Genomic DNA, 24,344 nt, shown 5'->3' with positions numbered 1-24,344 from the left:
ATCTTCATGAGGACTCTGATTAACAAAACACCCTTAAGAAGACATACGATGCTCATTCCCAGGTTCATACACGAAACAGAATAATTGAGACATTTTGTACAGAAGGTGATTGCAGCTTACAAACACCCCGAACCTAAATCTCATTCTAATCGGGATAGAAAGACCGAGGACTGAACAACACTTGGACACTTGCAGATGTTGCCGTTATTTACGGAGCTGAAAACAATAGCATCCTCCGTCTTCCTCTGTGATGATGATAAATCAATAGTCCAACAGACAAAAATATGACTCCCGCTTTATCTTTCCATCCACTGACACTTTCTTGGCATCCATTTTTGTGACTTTGCATCTGGCTGTTCTCCTCTCCATCCTCCGTTCTGTTCATTATTCTCAACAGTGGTGAGCGAAGCCCACTCCACACATCTCTGTGAACGGAGCCTCCACCAGCAGCTCATTAGCCCTCCTTCCTCCCTCCTCCCCCAGCTCACCCTCTTTCTTTCCTCCAACCTCTCTATCTCTACTGGCGTTCATTTATCTGCTGTGTCTGAGCCCCGCTGTGATCCGTCTCTATTAGTTTTGCCCGGGGCTGTCTGGCTGGACCACAGGCTCTTCTGCCACCCCTCCTGAAACCACCGCTCCGTTAAAGTCCTCCTCCACCTGTTGGAGACGTTTCCTTGGACTTAATTTAGCCGTATGATCCGGGGCAGACGTGCTGACACGCTGATGCTTTGGGAAATAAAAAAAGAGTTAACATTCATGAGCACAAAGAAACATGTTTTCACAGTTGAAAGATTGACTGCATCCCCCTGCAGCCTCTTGGAAAGCTCTTGCATACTTACATTCATTTTCAAGCTCTGTCTCATTAAAATTATTTCCTCCAGTGAGATTTGTTTACTAGGGCTGCAACCGACAATTATTTTGTTGATGAATCCTCTTATAATTCAGTGTATGTCAGAAAATACTTAAAAAGGTCCCTCGGAATTTTTTAAAGCCCAAGTCAACATCATCAGATGTCTTGTTTTGTCCGAGAAACGGTCCAAAACCACAAAAAATATAATATACAACTGTATTTATATAGGTCAATATCACAAATCAATCTCTAAAAAATATAACAAAAAGTATTCTTGAACACAAATACCTCAGGGAGAGGAGGATGAACAGAAGTAATAGATGTCATGTGTACAGAATAAACAATCACAACATCATCAGTCCAGATGACAGACATTATATCTATTATGGGTGCAGTAATAGCAGGAATAATAATATAATAAACATGATTTGCTGCTGACAATACCAGCATCAGTGGATATAATTATGATAATAAAGCTGTAATAGTAGCAGAAATACTAATAGAAATATGACCAATAATGGTATTTATAGAGTTTGAAACGTGGTCTGTGACTCTCTGAAGAACCCAAAAGTTCCCTGAGTTTTGAAATGACCTTTATTCGTCCCGTTTTCTGCTCCTCAGATGTGGCGGTGCCTCACCCCGACAAGAAGAGTGTCATCATGTACGTGACATCACTCTTCCAGGTGCTTCCCCAGAGCGTTTCCATGGAAGCCATCCAGGAGGTGGAGACGCTGCCGCGGGCGACCTCGGCCGGCGTTGCCAGGGTGACGACGGAGGAGCACTACCAGATCCAGACCCAGCAGCGTTTCTCCCAGCAGGTTAGACACACAAACACTTCACTTCCTCCCGCCATCGCCGGCCGTTGCTGAGATGGCACATTGTTTTTGGTTTTTAGCAACTTTCTCTCCAAGAAATCCTGAATAAATATAGTTTGAATGAATAACTTCTCCTGCACAAACATCCAGTATAGACTAAACCCGTTGTCCCACCAATGCAACGCGTTTCGATTGTCTGTGAAGTCTCAGGACAAATTCCATAGCGTCTCCCTGCAGAGCTCCGGTTCCCGTCTCCATCGCCTCATCAATAATACATGCCACTCTATTGTTTTATTGTGCTTAGCATCAATAAAGTGGCCGTGGTTGCATCATGTCCACGCCACAAACCCTCCTCCAATAACACTGAGGTAAACAATGCAGCCTTAATGCTTCACACAATCAAATACGTCTCGGAGCTCTGCAGCGAGACCCTGACCCCGTCACCTTGACTCCCACAATGCCTTGTGTCGTGATTTAGCTCACTCAGTCTAATAAACACCCTCTTTTAGATGTGATATGAATGTGAGGGCAGTTATGTTTGACTCACTTTTATGTTAAAACGGCAAAAATAATTCACAACAGCAATCTCACGGGGAAACAAAAGTCAGAAAGTTAGGATACCAAAAGTGATGATTCCTCCCTGTGTTACCATAGTAACGTGCCGTTGTTGTTGTTTGTTTCTGTGGTAACGCACGTCGGACTGACCTGCCTGTCTGAACTAGTTGAATAGTGCTCGTGGCATCTTCGCTCCAGTGGATCTGTGCATATTGGTGTTACCACGGCGATGAAGATGTGGTGATTGGCTTCCCATGAGGCTTTGCTCTGCATGCGTTGTGTTTTCAGAGCTGCACGTTTACTTCTCGTTGCCTTGTTGTTGTTGTGGCGGCTCCACAACAATCCTCCAGTAGACAGTACGACTACACAACTACATCACTGCAGGTGTTTGTCCACTGCTGAGGCTCCACAACAGGATTATCTGACCAAATTGCAAAATGAGTTTGCATCAACAATCCCTCCGCCGTCCTGCCAACCTGCCACTTTGTCGAGATTACAGAGTGGGCTTGTGGAATTCCCAGCAGGGCCGCCGTCTCTCTCCCTCTCTCCCCGTCGTAGGGTTTGAGTGAAACTGAAGGGGATGAAGGAAGCCGAGGGGATGATCTCTGCTCTCAAACCTCCTCCGACTTGGATTCAATCAGGGCTGTGTGGGGACAACACCAAGAACGGATATAATCAAAGCAACTCTTTGGAGAATACATTTGATAATGAAGCGTCTGGTATCAGCATTACTGTGGAGGAAAGAACAAAAAGGCAAGAGGGAGGTTTGAAACTCTTCCCCTGTAGATGTGTGACATGAATGAAGGTGCTAACCAGCAGCCACAACAAAGAAGCTCTGTTTGGATTCTGCTTTTTAATGACGAACAGTTTGAGAGCATATTTACTCCTCCGTGGGACCCAGGCTAAGGAGGAGCACATTATCACAACCCTTTTAATCACAAGGCATGATTAAGAGGAGAAACTGCAGCTCATTTCTGGTAAATATTGTGATTTTATCAGCAGACATTTTGGCACAAGACCGTTAATAACAACCTTTCAGCTTGACTGCTCCTGAGATTGTATGAAAAAAAATAGAAAATACAAGTTCAGGTCAATCTCTGTTTTTTTTTTTTTTTGTGTGTGAGGCCGTATTGTTGTGTGGGCGTACTTTGAAAAATACACAATTTTATGCTTGCCTTGAGCCGCTGGGATTTAAAAAACGCTGCAATATACAGTATTTGCAGCTGAAGGTTGATACATAGCAGTTGGAATGAAGTATTGGCTATAAAAAAAGGAATACCACATCAATAAAGTAGATATAGTGATGTAGTAATATTTGGTTTGGCAAAGAGCAATGCTTTTTGTGGATGAGGTATTGATTGATAGTCGGTGTATTGCCCATCGTTGATAATGGTCCAAAACAGACAAGAGTACAGTATATTCTAAATATAGAGTAACTAGGTGTGTTGGTCTCAGAGGCAGCGAGGCAAGCAGATGTTCTTCTCCCAGCTAACTTCATCCCAGGCATGCTGGGAGATGTAGTCACCTTTCAGTGCGGAGTACTTAAATCTTTTCTTCCAGTCACCGCCTGAAATTTGTGAGTGTCGGAATGAAAATTGACTAATAAATTGAGATGGAACCTCTGAATGAAATTGCTTTAAAAAAAAAAAATCAATCAAGTCACAAATTAGATCCACCAGCGCCGACCTTTAGAGAGGAAGAGTTAAGAAGAGGTCAGTGTCATGTTACTGCGGCGCATCGCAGCAGGAGGGAGCGGGCTTCCTGGAGTAATGGCTGGTAATATTATTATCTCACTCTGTTTAATGACCACATCAAGCCCTCCTCCCCCTTCCACCTCCATCAGCTCTCCGAGTGCAGAGGAACCGCGTCCTTCTGAGAGAGAATGATGGAAAATAAAGGCGTCGATTTGGGAGGAAAGATGGGAGAGGAGGGAGTAAAGATATAAAGTTGGGGAGAAAAATGGAGAGGCCAGAGTGAGATGGAGCTGACAAATCGGGAGTGTAAGGAACAAGTCAGATGGCAATAAAATGAGAGAAGACGAGAGGGGGAGAAAGAGTTAGTGACAGCGGCTATTACCTGCCTCCTCCCTCATCTGTCATCATCAAAGTGCTGCTGTCACCACCTCCTTACATCAACCCGACGACGCCACCTGGGACTCGGTGGAGGGAGCTGTTCATGGAAATGAAGGAGCAAAAAATCACACATTTTGACACAGAACTAGTCAGCTTTTCTGTGACTATATGATGCTTTAAACTCCACCCGTCTGCAGGTGGACAAACTAAACGCTACGAGTAATTTAGCAGGAAGCTTTTGATGCAGGCCGGGTCGCCCCCCGGCTGTCTGCTCGCTACAGCAGAGAAAACAGCGTTTCCACCTTGAAAGAGAGGAAGACCTCGGGAGATGAAGAGACGGCGAGGGATTGAACTCTCTTGATGTCCGTGGAGGAACGGTTGCCTCACCCCGCTGTCATACAAAAGGCGGCTTCGGCATTACCAACCCTTAATGGAAACTTATGAAACTAGCTCACCAGATCGTTTGACTCCGACCCATAACCCTTTGCTGCAAGTTATCCCCATCGTGCCCTCTCTTTCCTGTCGTTCTCTCTATCAAATACAGCAAACAAAAAGCCTGTTTCCTTGGAGGGAGGTGACTTTCACACCTCAGCGTTTGACGTTAGGCATGGTGGCTCTCGAGGACGGAGGGTTGTTGACGCCTGCTTTGACTTTGTCCTGTCTGCTGTCCGTCTTCTGTCCTCTCTCTGTCTCTCTGCATTCTCTGTAGTTTCCATCCAAGCAGTGTAAACGTAAACATCGGTCCTAATCAGATTTAATCCGCTTAGAAAACAACATGTGGGAAAATGCTGCTTACACATTAACGATCACATGACCAAGGGCCGGTGAAATGTTGCGTTCGATACCTCAATCCAAGTGAATAACATCCCCCGATGTTCATTTTTGAGACATTTTTTTCGACACTCCGCTGATGGAAACCCACCAAATCTATATTTTATTTTTTATTCATGCCATTTTGAAAGTTCACCCAGAAATGAGCTTGACATTTGGATGGAAACGGGGCTTATGTGTGATTATTCATGTTTCTTTTTGTTGTTTTTCTTCCTGTTTTCTGCTTCTCTTTCTCATCATCATCATCATCATTCGCTCCCTGTTTCCTCCTTCCATCCCGACTCCCTTCACGTTATCACTCCTCTCCCTCTGCATAATGTGGGCTTTTGGATCTCTGTTTTCTCTGTTCACTCTGCATCCTTCCGGCTCTCTGTTTCTGTCTTCCTCTCTGTCCTGGCCTCTCTCTCTCAGATCACAGTGAGTGTGGCTCAGGGCCGAGTGCGGAGCCCCTCCCCTCAGCCTCGCTATAAAAGCTATGCCTACACCCAGGCTGCGTATGTCAAGTCGCCCGAGCAAAAGAGGAGGCGTGTTACTGATCAGGTCCGTGTCTCGCAGCGCTAACACTCCATGCCAAACGTCAGTCACCTGTCTGTTTCTTCTGTCACCTGCTGCTTTGTCTGCTCCTGGCTTTCTGCGATATTGACCAAAAATGACCAAATCAACTCATCAAGTATTCAAACCCATGAAACGATGGGATTCATTGAGTTGGACATTTTTATTTTGGTTTTTGCACCTGCTTGTTTTGTGTCAATATTGTATGAAATGTTGTGCATTTTGTTATTGATGTGTTCATTTCAACAAGTCAGAAGTGATGCTAACTCTGCTTACGGGTTCTTCTTTCAGAAACAGGGTTTTTAACGTTGTTTTTTTTTCAATTGAACCCTATTTCCCCTTGTTTTTGTGTCTGAGTGACTAACGGGGACAAAGTTAGTCCAGTATTGAGCAAGAGTTCATGCATCCCCGACAATTCCTGTACACAAAACCAACAGATTGCCCGATATGATGACATCATAGCCTGTTTATTGGCTGCTGGCTCTCCCTCAATGGTGGACAAATTTAACATATCCTTACGCCCAGAATCATCGCAACAAGGTTTCCCTTTGAGAATATGAGGAACTGATATGAAAAAGGCATGTTTTTGACTCCGTCATGGGAATAGCAGTTATTTATTTAATATTTGATGACTTTACAAGCTGAAAACAGAGGCAGAGGGAGAGTCTGAGTTGAACACATTTGTAATACAAAGCAGGCCTGAATAGAGAGAGAGAGAGAGAGAGAGAGAGAGAGAGAGAGAGAGAGCGGCGCTGCCCGAGGCTGGACAGTTATCAGCACCGCCGACAGGCCTTGTGTATCTTTCCAGGACCTTATTACCAGACAGAAGAATGGAGCGGGAGGAGGAGCGTGGAGCCCCGATAGAGAGAGATAGGTTGTTAGTGTCCACATCAGTAGCGTTCACACAAAGAGAGATATGTGGAGAGAGAGAGAGAGAGAGACCCAGAAAGAAAGAGGACAAGTTGTTGAGGTTGGACCGATGCCAGAGCTGCTCGTCAGCGAACACTAACAGGCCTCTCCTCATCTCTCTATCCTCTTTGTTTCATGCTGCCTGTTGTCTTCCCTGACCCCTTCCTACTCGCCGCCTTTCCTCCTCTCCACCCTCTAATTCCTCCACTTCTCCTCGTCTCGCTCCGTCTCCGTGCTCTTCCCTCTCCAGTTCCTGAGTCCTGGCCAGGAGGAGCTGCAGCGGGGCCTCAGTCCTCTGCCTCCAGGCTCCACCAGTCTGGAGAGCTACCAGGCTGCACTGGAGGAGGTACGGCACCACACACATGCTTTCTCATTCTTTATGTAACGTCTGCTCTGATTTAATTGCTGACAATCACTTCATTAATCAATGATTTCTGGAGCCAAACTCAAAACCGTCACTTAACAATTTACAGGAATCCAAGGTTTCTATCAGCAAAATGACTCACAGATATTATTGATCCAGATAGAGGAGTACACATCATTACTTCCTCCTGTAGTCCGACTACACATGAATATTTTAATACAGATACGAGCATCGTCCGTCTTCCCAGTAAGGAGCTTTATAGCTCCTTTGTTACCTTGGTTACAGTGACCTTGTATCAATTATGAACTATTAGATAATGGCATCAAATATGAATAAAACTGGCAAAACTAAATTCTATATCACAAGGTTTTGCGATACAACTTGTTTTGAACAGTTTGGAGTAAAAGTCATGTGACGTGACAGCTGACCTGATGCGTCTCCTTTCCCCGGCGTCTGTAGGTGTTGACATGGCTGCTGTCGGCTGAAGACGGGCTCCAGAGCCAGCCTCCCATCTCCGACAACGTGGAGGAGGTGAAGGAGCAGTTCCACACACACGAGGTGAGAACCAGACTTATAATAATAACTAATAACGTGTCTAATATGTTACATTACATTAAGCAGCATAAAAAAACTAGCTGTCTTCACATAAAATCAGCTTGTTTTTTTATTATAACGATTGGAAAAACATCCCTTTATTAGTGTTGTAAATGATTTAATTTGAGTGGAAACGAGTTGAAGTCACGTGACGGGGGTTGTGTTCGGATTTCTTCCTTCACCGAGCATCTGTTTGACATTTGAAAGCCGTGTTCGTCCAGGGAGGCACTGATGAGCAGCAGCGATACCATAACGAGATGTTAATTGTACTAATGTAATGAGATGTTAAATATTTTTACGAGCGTGGCTCCTTGCAGTGGTAACAGTGCAGCAATAACGTTTCTCTGTTGCTGTAAAGCAAAAGAAAATGTTTTTTTTTTCTTTTTAAAATCACCGATAAAACTAAACGAAGAACAACAAAATACAGCAGCCATCAATCCATAACCACATACAATGTCCAATAAGTAGGAAAACGGTGTAGTTAGAGGGAATAATGAGCCTCCCTCCACGACACTGAAGATCCAGGCTTAAAAGAAAGCAGATTAAACAACCAAACAACCCTCATGTTTGTGCAGATCCCCCAAAAAATAAAGCTTTTTATTTGTGGAGCCATCACTCCATAAATGGCTCGTTGGGCTTGGAACCTTTTATCGGAAAAAGATTCATCCCCATATTGTTTTCATCGCCAACGTTAAGAATAATGGAGAATCTGCTTTACTTCCTGCAGGTTTTAAACTCGACCGGGGAGCAGCTTTTTTACCATCACCATACTAATTCCTTACACATTACCTTCCAGGATAATTGCTGTGTTTTTTGCACTCCCAAAGTCTAGGTCGAGTCGTGATTTAGCGTTTGGTACAATTTGGGAAAGCTCGTGCTACCTTGAAGACATTTTAATGCAAGGTGTAAGTGTGGAATTAGCCCTGATGGATGTGGATTTGTAGGAGTTCTGACTCCCTATCGACATCCATGCCCTCAAAATGTAATTAACCCTGACCATTCTGCCGTGTGAAACCCTGTAAGGATCATATAAGAGCTAAGTGCTCCGAGGAAATAGATTTAGCAGGAAATGTACTTTGAAAGCAGTTCAAGTGGATGAGGGTCATTCAGTGGGGGGGGGCAATTAGGCAAAATGAGATATCATTGAGAACACGTGTGTGAAATGTGTTCCTCGCCAGGGGTACATGGTGGAGCTCACCACCCACCAAGGCAGCGTGGGGCGGGTCCTCCGGGCCGGCGCCGCCCTGCTGGCGGAGGCCAACCTGAGTGAAGACGAGGAGTCGGAGGTCAGGGAGCAGATGAGCCTCCTGAACTCGCGGTGGGAGCACCTGAGGGTGGCGAGCATGGAGAGACAGAGCAGGTAGACACACTTCTTTACACTCTTAAAGGATCACGAGGTGATGGAGTTGAAGGTCTTTAAGACAGACGTGGGGGAATAAACCAGGAGGCGTTTAGAATGATCAACGAGCCGCACTCAAACACAGAAATGCTTTCACACATATTTCTTTCCAATCTTAATAAAGAGCTATGAAATAAGTTTAATTTATTTTCACACAATGAAGATCTCCCCAGTAGCCGGTGTTCACGGGAAAAAGAACAACAGCCTTTGTAATTATAGTGACTCCAACGATAAGTGACACCAAGCCAAATTTAATTAACTGTTCCGCTATCTTCTTTGATAACCTTGTTGATTCAAGCACACGCGGCCCAGACTACCAAACAGCACTTAGACAAAGCAGAGTCTAACAATCCCCTACCCCTCAGACTCCACGAGGTCCTGATGGACCTGCAGCACCAGCAGCTGAAGCAGCTCATGGACTGGCTGGACGTGACGGAGGCCCGGATCAAGAGGATGGGGGCTCAGCTGGGTCCGGACCTGGAGGACGTCAAGCACCAAGTGGAGGAACACAAGGTGAGCGGCTCACATGACCAACCCGCGTTGCACCAAAGCATTACGACACGCGACCTGACCTCCTCTGTGACCCCTCCCTGTGGTGCAGCTCCTGCAGGAGGACCTGGAGCTGGAGCAGGTGAGGGTGAACTCGCTGACCCACATGGTGGTGGTGGTGGACGAGACCAGCGGAGACAGCGCCACCGCTGCCTTGGAGAGCAAACTGCAGGTAAGGACGCCGACACTCTCGGTGGACTCTGCTTGTTGTTTTTCAGTGAAAATAGATTGAACAGGAGGTAGTTTTGTCTTTGGTGTTGCTCAGTAATTAGACCTCGCCGGTGAAGTGTGTGTGTGTGTGTGTTGTTTACTCTGTAAGTAGTCGTCACACAGACTCCAGTCAGGAGTCAGGCTGCCTGTTTGCGCGGCTTATTCTCCACGCTTGTCTTGGCGTCTGATGTATGGCCTCAGTTCCTCTTGTTAACTCTCATCCACGGCAAACAGTAAAGCTGAAGTCTGTCTTTCTACGACGCCGACCGGGCTGCTCCAGCGTTACAGTATGGCTGCTGTTAAGTGCAGGACTTCTCAGACACGTTGAATGAACAAACAGAAGAGCATTAAACCCCAGAAATTTAATCCATTGTTGTTTTTTTCAAAATTCAAGATCAGAACTTGAAATTTCAGTTTCTTTTTTTCCAAATGATCAAAACGATTTAGCTCCAAACCATATAGTGTTGATGTCAGCTCCAGGGTTTAGAAACGTTTATCTCTTTCCAACCTCTCAGGGTAACACGTATGACTAGTACGCAGCGTCTAACTAACCCTAACCCAGAAAACCAGCCTGAACATGAGACTAAACGACTGCATGAGAGTCTCCAGTCTTGGTGGGAAGTAAAGTTCATGCAAGGAAATAATATGCCGATTTTGTCTTGGAAAGTTCATTTTATGTTATTTTTGAAGAAAGATTTGCGACACACACACACACACACACACAGAGAGAGGAAATGAAGAAATGTGAATAATTGGATGAGACTGGAGCTCTTCCTCGAGGGAGAAAAGGCTCGAGGAGATGTGAATAAGAGGAAGATGCTCCGCGACCGAAAGCAGATTAGCTGAAAATTAGAAACTTTGGTCCGAAACAAAAAAGAAAGCAAAATGTAATAATATGTCGCAGACGCGAATCTTCCACTCACATTGTCATATTTAGCAATTACAATGCAGAACACCTACAGCAGCTGTGTGACTTCCTGCAGCCTTTCATTACTAAATACAAGATAAGAGAGGGAGAGATAAATAAATAGAGTACAGTGTGTTAGAATGTGGAAATGCGAATACAGCGTGCCTCTCCCCCGGTCTCTCCCCGCTGTTGAACCGTCACTTGATTAATTACCGGCCATTCATCTTAAGATTAACCTGCTGAGCCTCCGTCTCTGCCTCCAAGTCCGCCACTTGTACCCCCCCACCCACCCCTTTTCTTTTTATGCATCTCATTGTCTTCTCATTTCCTCCCCCCCCCCCCCCCTCTATGTCACTCTGATGACTCTGTTTCATGGACACACTGTGGGTTTTGTCTTTGCCAGTTAAATGGAACGGAAGAGCGTCTCTCCCGTTTTTACTCAGCGATCAGCCTGCTGCCAATACGCCCACACAATGGGGAAGTTTTACAGCTCACAGCCTCCATGAGAGTGTGTGTGTGTGTGTGTGTGCACATGTTCAGATCTGGATAACAACTATAATACGGCTCTATACAGTATGAACAGTGTGTATTGAATATGCTTTTATATGTTAATATATGAACACGTACAGCAAGACAATTACAGTAGATAAACGATGCGTTTAATATTTAAAATATGCAGGTGCAATAAATGCCATCGTAATAAATGATATTCAGAATTAGAATGAGGATCTTACAGCGATTTTATGAATAAAGTGTTAGAATAAATAACTGTCATTTGCATGAGAATGATGTTGAGGATTACAAACATAAGTGACGATTCCAGACCGATTGATTCATCCTTTATTTGATTATCACAGAACTCATCATCACCACTGTTTATGTATTATATATGGAGTCGGACTGTCATCATTTTGATAGAATAGATAGATGTCGTCTGTGGATTTCATGTCCTTCCCACGGTCGTGGTCAGCTCCGTCCCTCTGGGAGGTAGAGGGACGAGAATCAAAGCGCTCTGTGAGGCAACATGCAGAAGATCAGTCCATCGGGGGAAATCATTCAAAATGAGTTTGTGTGCTAATGTCAAACATTAATATCTAAATGTATTTGTGTGTGTGTGTGTGTGTGTGTGTGTGTGTGTGCAGGTGCTCGGTGATCGCTGGGCAGCCATTTGTAGATGGACAGAAGAACGCTGGATTCTGCTTCAGGAGATTTTACTGAAATGGCAGCACTTCACTAATGAACAGGTACGAGCGTGTGTGTGTGTGTGTGTGTGTGTGTGTGTGTGTGTGTGTGTGTGTGTGTGGAGCTGAGACAGGATCACTGCAGTGTTTGCTGCATGTATAATGAGATTAGACCGTGTCTTCCCACACATTCTGCAGGTTTGAAGAAGCTAAAAAAGAATTAACTTTCATGAAAAATGTGATTTTTTTTTAAATAAAACCCTCAAATAATAATAATTAAGTATTGGACATATTACAACCACAAAAGTATGCACAAATGCCAGATTGGAATATTGAAACTTTCATCCCGAGGCCATCTAATTTTACGATTGAATATGTATTTTGATCAGAATGATTAATTAAAGCTCTTCTCTCGTCTTCATCAGCCTCTTTGGTTGATATTTTGAGCCCCAGCAGACTCGTATAAAGGAAATGTGTTGTGATAATCTAATTTGCTCATGTCCTGTGATTTATAATTGATGAAGCTGAAATCACAACATCGGATTAAACACGATTAACTCATCAGCCTCAAACAAATGTCTGCTCTGACGGCGTTCGGGTCATAACCACCCTTTGTTTACTGTTCCATTTAAAAATAATAATAATAACACAGACTACGTATGTATTATATTGTATAATTTAGGGGCGTCCGGAGCCCATTTGATTACTCAGTTAGGACAGCATTAAGTACAGATTCCTCATGAAATAACCCCTCTGTGTTTTATAATAAGGGATTATTGGCTCCGATGGCCTGGAGACATCCATAAGGACCTAATTTAATTTAATTTGATAAATTATTCAAAACATCAGGAAATACATTGAATTAAATTGTCTTCCATTCCCTGGATAAATGCTTGTTCGGCTATTAGCACCTGAGGCTGCGGCTGCAAATGAACCGTCCGTGGCCCGATAACAGAGACGTGCACCTTGTAATCCGGCCGAGGGAGAGATGCTGTCACGGATACGGGGCCCGAGGAGGACGCTGCAGTCGAGAGCTGTCTGTTCCCACAGGAAACGGTGGCCTCAAATGCACCGCCGCCCACCTTTCCCTCCCTTTACTCCCCCGTCTGCCTCCTTTAGGGCCGATCGCACCACGACACGTCGCTAGAAATTCAAATTAAAAGTTCAAATATGCTCACCTCATGTCAATGCCACACTTGGTCCAGGCAGCCAATCAGATTGGGGAAAGAGGCGGGCTTTACTTCTCAACCACTTCCTTCCTGAAATGGAGACCTCTGCGTTCTGTTTGTTAACATCCATGCCCCCCATGTCTCTTCCACAGTGTTTATTTGACTCCTGGCTGACTCAGAAGGAGGAGCTGGTCCGCTCCATCAAGACCTCCAACCTGAAGGACCAGGCGGAGATGGTGGCCTGCCTCCGCCGCCTCGCTGTGAGTCTCTTTTATTAGCAAAAAAAAAAAGGTTTGTGTAAAATCTTAGCTTAACATCCTATATTGTTTGTGTCTGTGACGGCAGGCGGTGAAGGCAGACCTGGAGGTGAAGCGTCCCACCATGGACAAGCTGTGCTCCATGAGTCAGGACCTGCTGTCCAGCATCAAGAACAAAGAGGTGGCCAGCAAACTGGAGGCCAGACTGGACAGCTTCGCCCAGCGCTGGGACCAGCTGGTCCAGAGTCTGGAGACGAGCAGCTCTCAGGTACAGCTCGGCTCTACAGTCTGTGATCCATGGGTTTGTTGTGACTGAGCGAGCTGCAAGTTGTACTCTCTTTTTACTGGGATCATAAACGCTGTGATTTATTGGAGAAAAGCCTTTTTCAAAGTCGACCCCGGGTTCTGAGGTTCAGAGGAAGAAAAGGAGTGTTTTATAATCCACTGAACACTGAACCACAGGCCTTCTTCATGAGAGAAGTCACAGCTCTTCTTCTTATTGTGCTTCCCAAACGGTTTGTCCCTGTAAAGAACACCGTGTGACGAAACCTTATTATGAGTTATTTAAGTTAGAACGATATATATAGCAGATTAACCTTCATGCTTCTTCCTTCGGCACTCCAGAGCTCCGACATATAGCATTACTTTCTGAACAAATTTGAACCGAAAAAATCTATTTTCACATTAATCTGCACGTGTGTTTGATAATTGTGGCTTTTTCTTTATTACTCAATACATCTATTTATACATTTATTCATCTATTTATTATAATGGCAGGTTCAGTCCTCTGTACTTCCACCAGCTCTCCTTTCCTCTCTCCCCCTATTTGTCTCTCTCACTTTCTCAATTACTTGTCCATTATAATCAGTCAGATAATTAGCAGATTGACCTCTACAGGCGCACACAGTCTCCACCACTTCAGCAGTGCACACACACACACACACACACACACACACACACACACACACACACACCGTATCCATGGTAGCGAGGTTATCCTTGTAGTTGTATTCAATGCTTAGCCATCATTCGGCTCTTCCCTGCTGAAACAAACCTGCAGACACACACACACACGCAGACACACACACACACACACACACACGCGTTTGTCATGAGAAAACCAGGGCTCAGACGTGTAACACACACACACCTTCATGGACACACACAACAACCACAATTCTCTCTCCACTCATCCCTTTTTTGCGAAGTCACAATCTGTCAGAGATCTGCCAGAGCAATCCCAAAGCACTACTTAACCATCACACAGCTGGCTGAGTGTAGACACACACACACACACACACACACGCACACACACACTCACGCACACACACACTCACACACACACACACACTCACATCTGTTGAAAACCCCGCACACACTTTGTCTTATATGTTGTTGTTAATGTTTGATTGCTGTAACAGATTTTTGACTCATTGCCTCTCAAGGACACCATTGCTCTCTGATTGTGTGTGTGTGTATGAGTGTGTGTGTGTGTGTGTGTGTGTGTGTGTGTGCATGAGTGTGTGTATGTGTGTGTACTCACTCTGCACTCAGACAGATGTGAGAGTGTGTTAAGTGGTGATTTGGGAGCGGTGTGATTTTGACAGATCCTTGTGAACTGATGCTGCCTGCTCTTGTTGTATTGTGTGTGTGTGTGTGTGTGTGTGTGTGTGTGTGTGTGTGTGTGTGTGTGTGTGTGTGCGTGCGTGTGTGTGTGTGTTGCGTACATTCAGCTCTCGTCGGCTGTCAGTGCTCCCCAGCAGTCCGAGATGACCCAGTCTGTCACGGCGACCGTTACCAAGGTGACGACGAGGGAGAAGGTGTCAGCTGTGCGGCAGACGCGCGAGTCGCCGCCGCCACAGAAGAAGAGACAAGTTGTGGTGGATTCTGAACTCAGGAAAAGGTGCGTTGCAACACCGAGGACGTTGCTCTGGTTATTTGCACGATGGAAGGTTCTCCTCTAACGCTGTGTGAAATGTTCAGTTCCATGCACCCCTTCCTGCTGTCTTATCTCAGCAGGTAGGTGATGAAGCGGTGTGTGGTGATGATGGTGGTGGTTTGTGATGGTGATAATAGACGCCCGCTTCCTTTGATCGTAGTGAAGTAGGAGATTAAAATCCTCTTGTACCACTTTTAGAGAGTGCTGAACCACGTAATGTATGATGATAGAGAGTCATGATCACTTCCATGTGACTTCATTCAACCCTGGCACGTACACAATCACAACTCACTTACGTTTCCAAGGAAACGTATTGTTTAACAAGCAGAAAATGCCACAAAACTGCAAAGTTAAGTTAAGGAAACTAATTAAATTAAATGTTATGTATTCAATTCAAAAGCCCCAAATCACAAATGTGCCTCAGAGGGCTTAACGATGTGTACAGCATACGACTTCCTCCATCCAAGAAGGAAAAACTCCCTAAAAAGCCTTTTACTGGACCAGGAGGACGCTAAATAGATGTCCTGCATACAGAATAAACAACAACAACGACAACATAGTTCATCCATACGACAGAGAAATACATGTAAAGAGAGCAGTAATGGCAAACAAACAGCAGCAGTGGGTATAACATAATAATAATAGTAATATCTGGAGTTATTGGAGGTGGATTTAATGAGCTGCAGATGTTGTTCCACGTTTAGTTTGTTGTTTCTTAACGTGTGTGGAATGGGAATGGCCAGACGTGAAATGAAAAGCTGTTCACCGGTTCATGCAGGAACGTCCCCTCGTGATGTAAGTAGGCGTTAAAGAGGTATAGAAACCAACTCACAGCTCTCGTCCCTGATTGGCTGACAAGTGAATGAGGTAATGAGGCGGCTCCGTGTCGGCCTGATTGGATGGAGGTAATGTTTTGTCTAACGGCGGCGCCGGTTGTGATGCTTTGACTGAAATTAGTCAGTGAATCTAACCTTAATGACTTATTATTTAAACATGTTCATACAAGTCTAAACATATGTTCAGGACTATGCAATTTAAATCAGCTAAACAGGAACAATCAGGGATGTTGAGACTGCGTGTTTGCCTCCTCAGGTTTGACGTGGACTTCACGGAGCTCCACAGCTACATGACCCGCGGCGAGGCCATCCTGCAGAGCCCCGAGTTCGCCGTGTCACGCAAGGAGGGCAGCATTCAGGAGCTGCATGACAAAGTGCAGGTGAAACACTGTGTTTGTGTGTGAGGACATCTATCTTTATCTGGACAGGCGGCAATGCTAAAGTGCCTTAAACTGTCATTCTGTCGTTAGAAAATAACCCGAATTCTCACTTGATTTCTCTTTTTTTTTTTAGATAAAACTTAAATCGTCCAATAATTTGCAATTAAAACAATGTAAATCAGTGTTTTATTTTCGGTGCACACATTAACAGCTCATTCATGTTTCTGTCTCATCACTATCATTGTATTTGACCCCATTGTTCATCAGTAAATATCAGCTTTAAACCATTAAAACAGAGACATTTTGAATGAAGAACAATACCTTTGCATGAAATCCAAACGCTCTTTCTGAATCAGTGCTTGTTCTTGACACAAACCATTCCCTACAACTTTCACTCAGAGGCAGAAAACAATATACATTTGCTCACATAACAATGAATTACAAATGTTCCTGAGCAGATAAAGCTTCAAAATGGCCCCCGACGCGCTGATGCATGGTTTGTTAATGACAAACAATTAAAGCTGAAGCGGATTAGACGCCAGTCAAACTGTTAGTCAGCGTTTATGAAAGTGCAAACAAGTCGTTCATTATAGAGGAGTTGAAAACAAAGCCACTGCAATCCCCATAAACACTGGATGAAGCGTTTAAGCTGTGAAACCGCGTGGTTACAAACGACGCACGCTCTCCAGTGATGGATGCAGGCCGATACATCTGAAGTCAGGCAGATTCTTCAAAATCGCCTCTGATCTCGGTGTGCTCTCTGCAGCAGCTTATATAAGAAACAGCGCTCACCTCTTCTAGATCATCACCTTCAGAAGCAACGTGAGTCCGGCTTTCACCCTGTTTACACGCTCAACAATATTATATACACCATCTTACATGCTCACACCTAAAGGACTTCCAACATAGTGACCTGAAGCACTTCCAGACCACTAGACCTGGAACTTAACCTGGCTGCTGGGAGCCCTCAGGGGTCCCACCATAATCCATGGGGGTCACACAATGTCAAGACAACATGTTGTTATACCTTTATTCCTTTGAACTACTAAACTTCACTCTGTGCTACGTTTTCAGACCAAGCGGTCACAGTTTCTTCCCTTGTTTTGGGCGTAGCTCCTGATTTCCTGGTGCCATATGCTGATTAGGCTTTAAAATGATCAATGACCTCAAGCCTTTCCGTTGTTTACCAACGAGTAGACAAGCTGAATGTCGCAGCAGAGAACGCACTTTCTTTGGAAGTTCCAGTCTGCTGAGTTTGGCATTGATTTCTGTTGTTTTTAAATAAATGTAATAATAAATATATATTTTTTTCTGTCTAACTCTCTCCACCTCCGTCAGGCGATCGAGCGGGAGCGGCCGGAGAAGTACCGGAAGCTCCAGGAAGCGACGCGCACCGCCCAGACGCTGGTGGAGCAGGGTAACGTGCACTCTCAAAACTTCAACGCACTCATTCACATGCATGCACACACAACGCTCGCGCACACCCTGTCTGTCCCCATGGCAACGCCTCCACCTGTCCCACCCTCTCTCCTTGTCTCCATAGAAACACTGGTAGAGAGAGGAACAGACAGAAAGAGAGAGGGAGAGAGATGTTTCCTCTCGACCGTCCTCTCAGCTGTCCTTGTGCAATTGTTGGAGCACAGAACATGCCAGAACATTGCTCGTCTGACTAAATAGAGTGTCTGTGTGGAAGCGGAGGAGAGGACTAACCATTCAATATATATTCATGTAGAAACAGCATCTACTCATCTGACTGCAAGAAATCAAAGTGCAGCACACAAATTGCCAAATTGTTTCTCGTCAAAGCTCCTCAGGAGAAAAGTTTCTGTGTGCTTCAGGTAATGCTTATGCAGCATTAAGCTAACGCTAGCGTATTTATAGCAACCTGTACTGGAAAGCAGCATCAAGCGAACGCTTGACATGTAAATGAAGGATGCTGCCTTCCAGGTCCAATTATCTCCCAGCCGACGGGGCTTCAGTTTTCCCTTTTCAGAGGCAGGCGCTCCGATCCGTCTCTGTACAACTTTAGCATTGATTTCTCCCTCCAGGAACCTCTTGGAGGGTTTCATTTTCCGGGCACTGGACGTTTGCGTGCGCCCTTAAATTGGCCATTTACATCAAAAGACACATGGGCGGTGAGAGAGGATGCACAGCGAGGCGTTTGTGTGTTGGTGGGCAGGCAGATAAACAGCTTCAGGAGCTCACTTTTTATGCAGAATATAGACGGCTGGCCTCATTTCTCCTACAGATGACATTCATACACAGTCTGTATTTATGTCCGTCCCCTACAGAGACACTAGTCATGCCTGTGTGAACTGTGAAGCATGTGTGTGTGTGTGTGTGAACAGCCTCTCTTACTGCCCCCTCCAGAGGGGAGTCGTGCTGATGACATTGCCCAGGCAGCGGAGCAGCTGAACCAGCGCTGGGTGGGATTCTGTGCCCTGTTGGCAGAGAGACTGGCATGGCTGGCGTACCAGACAAAGGTACGTCCACGTCCACCTTCTTTCTCCTGTCTTTCTGTCATTTTAACACCACAGTCGCCTGCTGTAATTGCATTATGTAAGCTAATGTAAAAAAAAAGCCCCACGTCTTCTTTAAAATGACCACTCCAGAAAATCACTTGAGCAGGTTTTAAATGGACAAACATTTAAAAAAGGCACTCAAGCAATTAAGCATGGCATTTACAAAGTGCTGGATCCCTTTAGGGGGAAGTTTTAAGAGTAATTGTCAGCAGACACAGACGTATCCTGGCGTATATTTTATAATATAATTTCCACGTGTGTATGAAATCTGGATCTGGTACTTCCTCTCTTTTTTCCCACATGCACACAAAAGGTGATTTACATCTGCAGGCTGTGAAAGTCTTTGTGAGCATCGTTTCACAAGCTCTGAATATGAATGACCCTGAGAGGATAGCACGGATTTACTTTGCATAGATAACAAAACAGCGACACGGGTACAGAGTTAAGAGTTCCAGTATGACTCAGACGTGGATGGAGGTCTGGTCAAATGAGCACAGATGTTATGTGGGTGTTCCCGTGTGTGTCCTGCAGGTGCTGGCCTTCTACAGCTTGTATGAGCAGTGTGAGCAGGCTGTGGACAACAGCGAGAACTGGCTCAAAGTGCAGGCGCCCCCAGCATGTGAACCGGAACCGCTCCAAGTCCAGCTGGGCCGATGCCGGGTGAGTGAGCGGACGGGTTGTTGACTCCAAACTCACCTGGTTTTGTTGAAATCCATCATTATGTATGTTTTCATCTGTATACAGTATCTGTATTTATTTGGCGTGTTTGGATTTCTGTCTCTTTTCATGCATCTGTTTGTCACAGCACTTTTCTGTAAGTATTTTTTAAATGGCATTTATTCATTCATGTCAACCCAGACTAAATTTAATTCTTCCCTATTTTCTTTGAAAATATCAGCAGAATCAAATTATTATCTCTTATTACTACATAATTATTATTATTGGTAAAAAAAGGCTGGAGCCCAGCAAGAAAACAACTTTTAAAACGCTTGTTTTTATGAATGGAGTCTGGTTGATGGGTGCTAGGCTACGCTAACATTGTAGCGGCTCCATCAACACTCCAAATAAGGTCATGTAGACATAAATACAGCAGAGACCTTGTTGTTTGGACCACAGACCCAGTAGACCTCTGGGGGACCACAGACCCAGACTCCATTTGAGGAAACTAATCTTTGCATTTTCTTTGAATACAATTGCACGGCAGGAAAAGTTAGCATTAGAAAGTGGACGAACGTTGTACAGATGTGAGGATGGTGCAATCAATCTCCTCAGTTAAGGACGAGGCATCCCCGATATCTCTGGGCGGGCGGGAGAAGGAGGATGGTTTTCTGCACACACACACACAGGTTCAATCACAGCCAAACAGCAGGAGAGGAGCAGTGACGAGGCGAAACAAGTAGAGGTTAGAGGAGGGGAGGAATAACTAAAGTGAGAGGACAGAAGACAGAACATAGTCACAGAGAAAAGTAAACGTCACAGACAGGAGGGGAAGGGAAGAAGCTTTCAAGGTGAGAGAGATGAAGAACGGAGGAGGAGAGTGGGGAATGAACCGGTGAGAATACAAAAAAACAGATGGAGAGCTGAAATTAAATCTGTCTTCACTGCAGACGATTTCACACAAACAAGGTTACACTGAGTCCCGAGTCCCGTTATATTAAACAGGAAAGACTTCAGCCAGATTAAAATATTTGCTGAAACTGCCAGTTTATGAAAGCATATTTTGTCAAGGTTATAAATGGTTGTGTTTTCTAACATAAGAATAAGGGGGCTGTCTCTAAACTCCAGACTGGACTGTAGTTCCTGGGAGGATCGGGGGGGGGGGGGGATTAGACTGAGCTGCATTCAAAGCCCTCGCCCCAGGCCAGTTCAGTGAATATTAACCTGCCCGAGCTGCTGCATCCTCCAGCTCACCTGGAGCATCTCACTTTATATGTGATTGAAACCAGGCTAGTTGGAGTTCATGTTTTAGTCTGAATGCCGGGGGATAAACTGTGTTCTTCTTAATACATTACAGGATTCTTGTTGATATTGTGTTTTCAACCGATTCATGGAGCTTACGTTAGCGTCCAAGCAGCAGCTGATAGAGACGGATCCTGCTAGAATGGGTTTTTGTCTCCCTCTGTCAGGATTCAAGGACCCACTGTCATCATTTCAGCATTCAACACCACCCAGAGACAGTATAGAGACAAACGATCCTCTTCCTGTGATGACAAAGCAGTGGTTTCTTCCTGTCCTCTCTGTACAGTTCAGAACGTTCCACTGCTACATTTCATTTTTGCTGAGCTGGTCCAATTTCCTGCTTGGCTTCCTATTCATTAACAGTCGGGAGAGTATCTTAACATTTCTGCAACCGATTGAGCAAAAGGCAAATGGAGTGGAGCTTTAAAAATCTAGTTTTTCCACAGATTTGTTGGACTACTATGCACTTTTTTTTTTTATCCCTCCACCAAATCTCCATGGTAACAGCAGAGTTGGCCTGTGTGGGTTCATCCATCACGTGACCCTGCTCCCTTTCCCCGCCTGCAGGAGGAGGTGGCTCGCCTGGCCTCCCTGCAGCCTCAGGTGGACCTCCTGGAGAAGCAGCTGAAGGAGCTGAAGGAGGAGAAGGAAGGGGAGGCGGACCCGTCGGCCTTCATGGACGCCGACATCAGTGCCTTCAAAGAGCACTACCACATGGTCCTGGAGGAGCTGAGGGCGAGAGAGAGGCAGTTACAACTGGGTGAGAGAGCAGAGATGAAGGAGAAACTTCATCCCAGTAACTCATAGTGATCTATTAACCTCTACTCCACCTTGTGGCCACTGCTTTTATTTAAGACCCAAACATTAACTACTACAAAACATACACGATTTAAAATCCTGTATCTGAAATACAACTTTATCAAATATCTGAGTCCATTCAGGCCGCTTCAGGTGGAACAAGTGATCATATCAGTTTTCAGGCAGTACCGACTGATAAAGTTTAATACAAAGTATTTAACCTTTGGGTGCAAATCCTTGGATCTCTGGATGACAGATGACAGCAGGCTTGCAGACCGGCTGCCCTGGATATGTTAAACAGTGAACTAATGTTCACCGTGAAGAAATGACTTATCAAAATGGACATAAAGGTCATCTGAACAAAAATAGCAAAACGCCTGAGCATTTGATCAAGCAAAGGCATTTCAAACGCTGCATAAAAATAAGATATCTTTTATTCCATCACAAACAAAAGCACATTTGTTTGAAGTTCAAACCGTGTTTCAAAGGATTGTGAAGTGGCATGCTTTGTGATTTCAGCATTTGGAGCTGAATTAGTTTGTTCTAAACAGAACTTTATTAGACTGCAGTAGAGAGGCTAAGCCCCGCCCCTTCTGGTGGAAACACCTACATGAAATGATCTTTTAAATTGAGAAACATCAAGTGTAATTCATATTAAATTCAAACGTGAAGTGAGGTCCCTTAGGGACACAGGAAAGGCCGAGGCTCTCTATAATAGAGAGATTACAGGAAACACTATATATCCTATAATAAAGATCTGCTAGTTAAGTTTTGGGCCCTTTTACAGCACCAGAACTGGAACTTCTTCTGTGTTTTCTAAGATTGATGTGGTTCCAGTCCCTAATCTTTTAAAACTATAAATTGCCGTGCGGGAGTCTGGGTCCAGCTCTTTAGAAGCGGCTGCTCAGAGTCCCGCTGCTGAATGTCAGCCTTGACGGCCCGCTGTAGCCCACACGCTGCAGCCAGACAGATTTAGAGGAGCAAATGTCACTCCCCACAACACCACCGGCATCCAGCGCCGTCGCGCTGCTGGGAAACCGGAGCATCGGTATCTGCAGCTGACGCCGGCGTCTCTCCGAGTGGGTAGAGAGATAATACCGCGCTGATTACATACAATCTGATCTCCAATTACCTCCACGAAGCCTTAATGTGGATCACAGCGTGGCATGTTGTCGGAGGCTGTTTAATAAATCAATCTGCCAGGAAACATGGCTTATTGTGCTCCACTGCTGGTGTTAGAGTCACTTCATTTAGACCATTCTCTAACAGCAGAACAGCTTTGAACGTCCACTGAGCCTCGGCTATATTTAAAGAATATATAGTTCTACTTTCCAGTAAATACTGGAAAGTAGAAACTTAACATAGCATAAAAAACATCGTTACTTAAAGGAAAACGTCCCAACAGCTGGTGAGAGTGAGTCATGGAGTCCAACAGCAGCGCCGCTCTCGCTGCATGAACTGAGGTGAAAACAATGAAAACAAGGCTTAATGGGATAGAGAAGACGCTGTAAGAACACCAGAGCAGGTAGTGTTTACATCAACGAGCTGGAGGATGATGGGAACGAAGCAGCAAAGTGAACAAAGAGGAAGTCTTTAACGATATAATACACATTCAACTCCTCATAGATGAATGATAAGACACGGATGTTTGGATATTAAAGTGAAAATAATCATTTACTCCTCCTCCTCTGACATCCGTCTCGTTCCAGTTATGGAGAGCTTGCCCCCAGCTCGTTACAAGGAAACCATCCTGACGCTGTTGGCATGGTTACAACAGTGTGAGGCCAAGCTGGCTGTCCCATCCACGGCTGTCACAGAGTATCCCATAATGGAGCAGAGACTGAAGGACGTTCAGGTAAGCACACTCCTTGTAAATAAGGCATCTTAGTAGTCTGGAGACAGAGCTCACTATGTGGCAGCAATCCCAGGTAATGATGCTGGGAGGTGGGTTTGCTGTGTATCGTTGCTCTGCATCTCTTGACACCGCTGCCGCTCCGATGTATATACAAATTCCCATAAAGGCCAAAGTGGTGCTGGCTCTATCATCCTGTGGGGCTGTATAACACTGCAATCAGGTTTTACGACACGTGCTAAAGTTATACGGCCGCCGGCGATGCCAAAGTGCCAAAGCAGCACTCTTTTAAAGGATCCTTCCCCCGCTGCTCTTTGTGGTGGCGGGCGGAGATAAAAGGAAGAGACGGCAACCAGATGACATGGCCCATTAACAGAGAGGCTGATTCATGGCCGCAACCTATAGTGAGTAAATGATTGCATCTAATACGGCGGGCATCCCCAAATCACTGCTGTCCACGTTGGCGAGCCGTGGTTGAGTTAGAGGAAGTTTGAAGAAAGTCCTCGACAACAGAAGTTGCTGTGCGTCACATAAATGTTGCTACACAATTACCGGCGCTCTGTCTTCTTCGGGTCAACGCTTTGAGCTCGTTAAATCCTCGGGTGGCACGTCTTCAAAACGCCACCTTCTGTTGGGGTCTCCCGGCTCCGTTCACAAAGAGGTCGTCTCGCCTCGCCTCGCCTCTGTGACGGCTCGGCGACGGCCGCCCTCGCCGTCTCAGAGGCGGAGCCATTCTGTCACCCCTTCCTGTTCAGATTCACACCCACTCTCAGCGCCAAGGAGTCAAATAATGCAGCTTGATCGGTGCTCTTTGGCGTCAGACACCAACCCTCGTTTAGCTTCT

At 45.2% G+C, this 24,344-nt stretch overlaps 1 protein-coding gene across 1 annotated transcript in view; it reads left to right on the top strand.

Annotated features, from left to right (window-relative positions):
* LOC311009907 (dystrophin-like) overlaps nt 1-24,344 on the top strand; it is a gene marked incomplete at its 3' end in the record, with an annotated part of 116,200 nt that overhangs the window by 59,705 nt on the left and 32,151 nt on the right. The window contains exons 9-25 of the mRNA XM_084004349.1: nt 1,472-1,668; nt 5,535-5,663; nt 6,835-6,930; nt 7,408-7,506; nt 8,721-8,902; nt 9,307-9,454; nt 9,543-9,662; nt 11,750-11,851; nt 13,110-13,217; nt 13,303-13,482; nt 14,948-15,117; nt 16,246-16,369; nt 17,708-17,786; nt 18,740-18,852; nt 19,423-19,551; nt 21,418-21,610; nt 23,358-23,503. Of these exons, the coding sequence (XP_083860475.1) occupies nt 1,472-1,668; nt 5,535-5,663; nt 6,835-6,930; nt 7,408-7,506; nt 8,721-8,902; nt 9,307-9,454; nt 9,543-9,662; nt 11,750-11,851; nt 13,110-13,217; nt 13,303-13,482; nt 14,948-15,117; nt 16,246-16,369; nt 17,708-17,786; nt 18,740-18,852; nt 19,423-19,551; nt 21,418-21,610; nt 23,358-23,503 (2,315 nt within the window). The remainder of the gene's footprint in view (nt 1-1,471; nt 1,669-5,534; nt 5,664-6,834; nt 6,931-7,407; nt 7,507-8,720; nt 8,903-9,306; nt 9,455-9,542; nt 9,663-11,749; nt 11,852-13,109; nt 13,218-13,302; nt 13,483-14,947; nt 15,118-16,245; nt 16,370-17,707; nt 17,787-18,739; nt 18,853-19,422; nt 19,552-21,417; nt 21,611-23,357; nt 23,504-24,344) is intronic.

Source organism: Eutrigla gurnardus, assembly GCF_963514095.1.
Source record: "Eutrigla gurnardus genome assembly, chromosome: 24".
Classification (NCBI taxonomy): Eukaryota; Metazoa; Chordata; class Actinopteri; order Perciformes; family Triglidae; genus Eutrigla; species Eutrigla gurnardus.
This window is presented reverse-complemented; position numbering and strand designations above follow the sequence as displayed.